General features: G+C 38.9%; 1 protein-coding gene across 12 annotated transcripts in view; it reads right to left on the reverse strand.

Annotated features, from left to right (window-relative positions):
- The window catches only part of unc13c (unc-13 homolog C (C. elegans)), a 133458-nt gene that overhangs the window by 84079 nt on the left and 43297 nt on the right, over nucleotides 1-6082 (reverse strand). For all 12 annotated transcript variants that reach the window (XM_014021951.1, XM_014021949.1, XM_014021956.1 and 9 more), the window contains 2 exons: nucleotides 1765-1921; nucleotides 1330-1398 (listed from right to left, as the gene is read on the reverse strand). In XM_014021951.1, coding sequence (XP_013877405.1) covers nucleotides 1330-1398; nucleotides 1765-1921 — 226 coding nt within the window. The remainder of the gene's footprint in view (nucleotides 1-1329; nucleotides 1399-1764; nucleotides 1922-6082) is intronic.

Below are 6082 nucleotides of genomic sequence, written 5' to 3' on the forward strand. Positions count from 1 at the left end.
TCCTCAGAGTCAACATGAGACAATATTTTCTGTGTGCAGAATATTGTTAATATTTCATCTCGTGTAGAGGTTCCCAAAGTTGGGGTCGAGATCTCTTTGTGGGTCACAAAACATCAAATGAGGGTCCTTAGATGATTTCAGTTTAAATGCAAAAAAAATGCTAATGGAATATTTTCATCATGATTATTGCATTTTTTTAAATAACCATAAATGAATAAAAATAAGTATCATAGTTACTAGGTTTGCTGAGTTATTATTCCCATGTTTAACAGAGTTATTAGCAAAATTGGCCTATGTAAACAAGTAATATATATGGGGTCACAAGTGTCTGCAATTGTTATTTTGTGGGCCGGAAGCAAAAATGTTTGAAAACCACTGATCTAGTGTATAAGTGACCAACACGTCTGACAGATTTCACCCTCAGCTTTTGACAATAATTTTGATCAATAAACTCAATTAGTGCTTATAAATTTAGCCCATAAATATAGCAAGTGCTAATCCACTAATAAATTAAGAAATCAGCAAAAGCCCTAAAGCGCTAAACAGGAAATTAGTTTCCCTATTAGTGCTTCAAGGGAACTGTGCCCACCAATGCCAGTCATGGGGTTGAACCCAGAACATCTTAATACTTTAGGACCCAAATGCACAGAGCTCACAAGCCAGTTTTTTGGCCCTTGGGCTATCCATTTATATTCAATACTTGAACAGACACACTTGTGGAGTTCAGTCACCTCTGGAGATTTCAGCAAGGTGCAAGTAACATAAATATTTCACAAGATAGATTAGCTAATGTCATTATAATGTTATTGTTCATTTATTGGCATTTAGTGTATTTCACATTACTTTTAACATTAGGTAAACTCTCTTCAAACTTGATTTGAAGTAAATCCTTAAAGTTGGCAAAATCCAAACTATTTAGTAAAATGAATTCAGGAAGGAATAGAGCTCAATCAGTGTTTGAAAAGCAAGAAAACTCCCACTTGGCATTAGAAAATGTGCAACTGCATTGTTCCACACCAGATGTAGTAAACAGACATTATGATGTAAATAGAGTGGATTCTACCTTGAGACCTGTTCTGAATAAAAGCTGGCAAGTAACACACGTTTATGTCAAAAAAAGCAAAATAGGGTCCAATTTTATAAATTGGGTTAATAGTCGTTTTTTGAGGATGAACATGATTAGCAGACAAGAAAACTCACAGTTATCTGCCACAGTTTGTACCTTTAAAGCAGAGTATGAGTTTAGCATTGCAAATCTAACATCTGATTTTCTTTCTCTTTCACACAGTTACTGTACACACACACAAATGTAGGAAACATTTCACATACCCGATATTTAGAAAGGTCGATCCTCAATGAGTTATGCAGCTGATCCAGTAATTTGACAAATTTCTCCCTCTGTTAGGAGCAGAATTTAATAATTCAGTCTCTACTCAAAGCACAAAACAAAAATTTATAACACTGCCTGGTCTGTGGTGTTGCCTGTCTGCCGTGATTCATTTTGACTTCTTGGAACAAAATTTAGCTGTTTTGCTACATTGCCAAACTTGGCTTGCTGCCTCAAAAAATATTATATGAGGTTTTGCAACATTAGCTTATTAAAAGTTTAAAATGAAAGTGCTGGCAAACTTGTGAGGTGACTTTTAATGCATAAACATTTTTAGAAGAAATAAAACCACAAAATGTATAATTTTAGTGAAAAATGTGAAAAAAGACATAAAAAAACATCAAGGTTTAACATCTGTAGCAGCTGACAGTACTCACCCCAAAGTTAGAGGCAGCAAATCTGTCAGAAGCAGAGGCGGTGGTTGTGGTGGTGGTTGTCGTGTGGGCAAAATAAGCATTAATATTGGCGAGCAGGTTGCTCATCACTGCTGGCACACCAGGACACATGTATTTGGCAGATAGACAGGAGAAATGCCTGCAGAGGACAATAAACAGACATCAGCCTTCAGAAAAGTCACCCAGGGAGTAATAGAGTAAGACATYATATCCCTTCAAAATTACCACCTTGGTTTTAATCAGCTGGATAATTGGTTGTTTTTTTAATACAGAAAAACTGTATTTCTTTCCCATTTTTACCTTCAGATTGTTGCCTTTGAGCAGATTTATTATAAAGGGGCAATATCATGTAAAATCAACTTTTTTGAGTTTTATATCATGTTACAATATTATATACTCTCATAAAAAAACATGCCCAAATCCTTGCTTTGACTCATTCATGCATGTTTGAGAAATCCTGCAACGTTTTTTGGAAGCCATGCTGAGGAGCAAAACGACAGGTGGGGATCAGAAACGCCCCTGGGACGTGTCTTTAAGCCGAGCTTCCTCATGGCAGAGCACATCCTCTCCCCCCTCCCAACACACCCAGCCCATGACTCTTGCAGGGGGTGAAAGTGAAAGTGAAACTTAAACTGTCCGTGGAGCTCCTAACATTAGTTCTCACTCAGTGAAGCTCTTTTCAGATTAAAAGTACATTTGAGGAAATGTATTTTCAGATGCCAATTAAACTGCATCATGGCAGCCCCACCCTCTGGCCCTCGTGAGCGCGACCGCCCCGCACTGAAATGGGCAAAACGGAAGCGGAAGGTGAATCTTAAAAAGACAGAGGCCAATTTCAAGACGTTTGGAAGAGGAAGTGATGAGAAGATAAGTTTATTTCCTATTTAAACCTAAAAACAGCATTTTAATAACAGCTAAACGTGACACAGATACTTTATTATGGTATACTATTTTAATGTATGCCTGAGAAACACATAATAGCGTCCCTTTAATGTTCTGAACAATTACCTCTGTTGAAAGAGTTAGGACATGAGTGAGTACTCCTAACTGCCCTGTTAATGCAGCAAAAAAATGTATTCAATGATCATAACAAATGATGTCATAAATCAAGTCTGTAAAACCAGTACTACTAATGACATGAGACTGCTGGGTAGTAGATGGAATAATCAGTGTAACAGTAAATCAGCGGTTGCTGTGACTGAAGGAGGGTGTGTGCGCTGCTGAATACAGTCTATTCAGTTTCCTCTTCAGCTGTCGTTCGCTGCTTTTTAACTCTGTGGCTTTTAGACCTCACGATGTAGGAGAGACAACTGTATTGTCTGCAAAGATCATCTGTGATTCGGGTCGAGGCCAATCTGAGCGCTGTAGACAAAGGCAACTGGAAATGCTTGCGCTCCAATTGTTTCCCCAGCTGAAAGGCATTTACCGACTGTAAGGGGAGTCCTGCGTGTTTAAACCTCTTGTGAGATCATTAGCGCGCCGAGGTCACSTGTTTGAGTGGCATGTCAAGGTGCGAATGGGAGCTCAGATATCTGGGGAGGGATTTCAGCACTGCAGTGTGAGTGAACACGTTCACTGTTTGGTTTGGATCAGAGTCGGGGGGGGGAGGTTCTGACAACTGACGAAAAGCATTTGTGAGCAACTCTAGCAAATAAAATGTCTTTTATTTTTCAGCCAGTAGATGCACTTTTGATTTTTCATTATTGATCCAYGTCTTAAAACAGTTCTTCTTAAGTACTGCTCACCAAAAAAAAAAAGGTTTGAATCTTAAAAGATCTAATTTACTTAACAAATCTTCACAAACAAAGAGCAGATGTTCATTTTAACACATTATCTTGCTGCTTCACAAGCCATGTTGAATGCTTCCTACCTAATGTTTTATCTGTAAATACAAACCACTCCATAACTAGCTGCTGTTTTTCTTTTGCATTCATACAGCGTGCAAAGACYATGTATATACATAAATGAAATACTGTACATAAATACTATTTTTTTATTACTCAAGACAACAATTTGCACCAAGGCTTCCTGACGAGTCTCTGGCACGACCCGCAGCAACAAAACATCTGGATGCACTGGACTTTAAAAGCTTAACGACAGAAAAAACTAGGTTGAGACACTGAAATACTGCCTTTGTTTAAATGCTTATTACGTGTAAAAGATTTCCCTACTCTCCTATTATGAATAAGCTTCACAACACCAAAGCAGCAGCTGTATGCTAATCACTACATTTTTTTAGGCAAAGATTTACCTCACATGCTTCTACTATAAAAGACAAAAAAAATCATTTTCACTTTTATAGTTGGGCAACATAAATTTGTGATGAGTTGTTTTTATGCATTTCGTGATGTAGGAATTATATATTCTGTGTGTCCCTTCATAAATGCTTTCAAGATTGAGCATTGAACAACAAAGTTGACTGCTAAGCGTGGAAATAGTAGCTTCCGAAACCAAGAAAATCTTTCCAGTAAATCATTGCTTCATAGAGGCACAAAGTTCTGTGGCGTAATGATCCCAGATTTACTTCCGCTCCCATGTAGGGTCCATGCACAAACACACAAACACGCACACATGTTCTCATTGGAGGGCCTATTTAATTACTTTGCTTTCAGCCTCTAGAATTGCCCAGAAGCATTTGGAGTCAGGCAAAGGAAAGAGAGTGATGATGACATCCGCTGAATTCCCATGGTGCTTTTAGAGCGGGATCTCTTGAGCCAATTTTCAAAAGAGAATGCATTGTGTTACCCAGTGTTATCCTGCTCTGGGTTTTACCACTGGATGAGATGCATTACGAAATGTGTTCACGTTACATCTTATGATTTCAGACAGCTGGGCAAGATGATAAAAAAAATCTGAGAAATGAAGACTAAGGAGCTGGTTTAGGAGGTRGGCGGGAAGTGAGGAGAGGTGATGGAGTGAGATGAGGAAATGTGGACATAAAGGAGTGTATTTTGGCAATTGTTGCGGAGGGCACAGGAGGGAGAGTAAGTCCTCGCAGCTGCTTTGATTTATGCAGCCATCATGCCAGCAGTGACTGGGAGTCAATGCTTTGTAGAAAAAAAAAAAACAACAACATAAAGGCCTTTCATAAATTCCTGATGAAGCCTAATATCTGCTGATATAAAAAAAACATCAAGCTTAAAACAAGGTTTGAGCCTAAAGCATTAATTCTGCCTAATAAAACTGGTAATAAAGCCACTTTCTGCTTTGCTTGTCTGCACTGAAATAAACCCGCAATCCCTCATGCGCTGCTCCACACTGTCACATTGAAACAACAACCCATCACCGAGCGGCTCCATGCTAGTTTACAGCACCAAAACAATTAAACATGTCAACAATATTCATGATGCAATCACGCCACGGCTACTGCTACTGCTGCACGCTTTTCTCAGGCGGATATTCTGTGGCTGTTAATGCAAGCTGCWCTGTATCTTGAGAAATTAGAAATGGTTCAAAGCAACTTTCCCAAGCTAAAATGAATGCCAGTGACATGATGGCTCTGCGGGGAGAGCAGTGGGGATTGATAAAGGAGCTGCTGGGAGGGGCATCAAATCTGCTCAGGGCTTAATGGAAAACAAGTAATAAAACTCACTACGAAATACAAAACACTTGAGAATATCTGCTGGAGAAAAATCTTAAGACGTGAAAATAAAAAAGGAAGCTTAAAATGGTTTCTTGGTTTTGTTTTACCTCTTGGAATTTTTGAATGAATAAATTATAGGAATTTTGAACGATAGCACAAATGTGAGGCGAACCTTCCATTTAATTTGCCAACACAATCTTTGGTTAATTACTGTCTGATTTATCGAGGCAGCCGCTAATTACAAAGTCAGCTACTTGAGCTGCCCTCCAAGTGCAATCTTCAGGAGGGGGAAAAATATTCAAAAGTACAGCTGGGTAATGATTTTGACAGTAAAAGAACACTTCAGAACAAAATCACAGTGTGATTCCATTTTGCGATTTTGCTTCTTCATTGTGCTAATTCAGCAAACGTGCTTAACTATAATTATGACCCCCGCATGCGAAGTGTAAGCGGGAGTCATATTGTTTTCGTACTTTTTTTTCAGTGATTTTTGGTCAACCGTGGCACAAAACGGCTGCACCAATCAACATGAAATTTGGCAGGACTGTAGATGAGTCTGACCCACACTGCGCCAGCCAACGTTTTACGATAGACCCCATATTTGAGGAGGGGGCTCCTTTCACAGTGGGGGTGTCTGGACATGCAAAATCGCTTGTAACTCAGAAACTGTTCAACATAGAAGCTTCAGATTTCTTTTGTTGTTTAGCTCTGATGAAG

Source organism: Austrofundulus limnaeus, unplaced genomic scaffold (assembly GCF_001266775.1).
Source record: "Austrofundulus limnaeus strain Quisiro unplaced genomic scaffold, Austrofundulus_limnaeus-1.0 Scaffold311, whole genome shotgun sequence".
NCBI classification, from domain to species: Eukaryota; Metazoa; Chordata; class Actinopteri; order Cyprinodontiformes; family Rivulidae; genus Austrofundulus; species Austrofundulus limnaeus.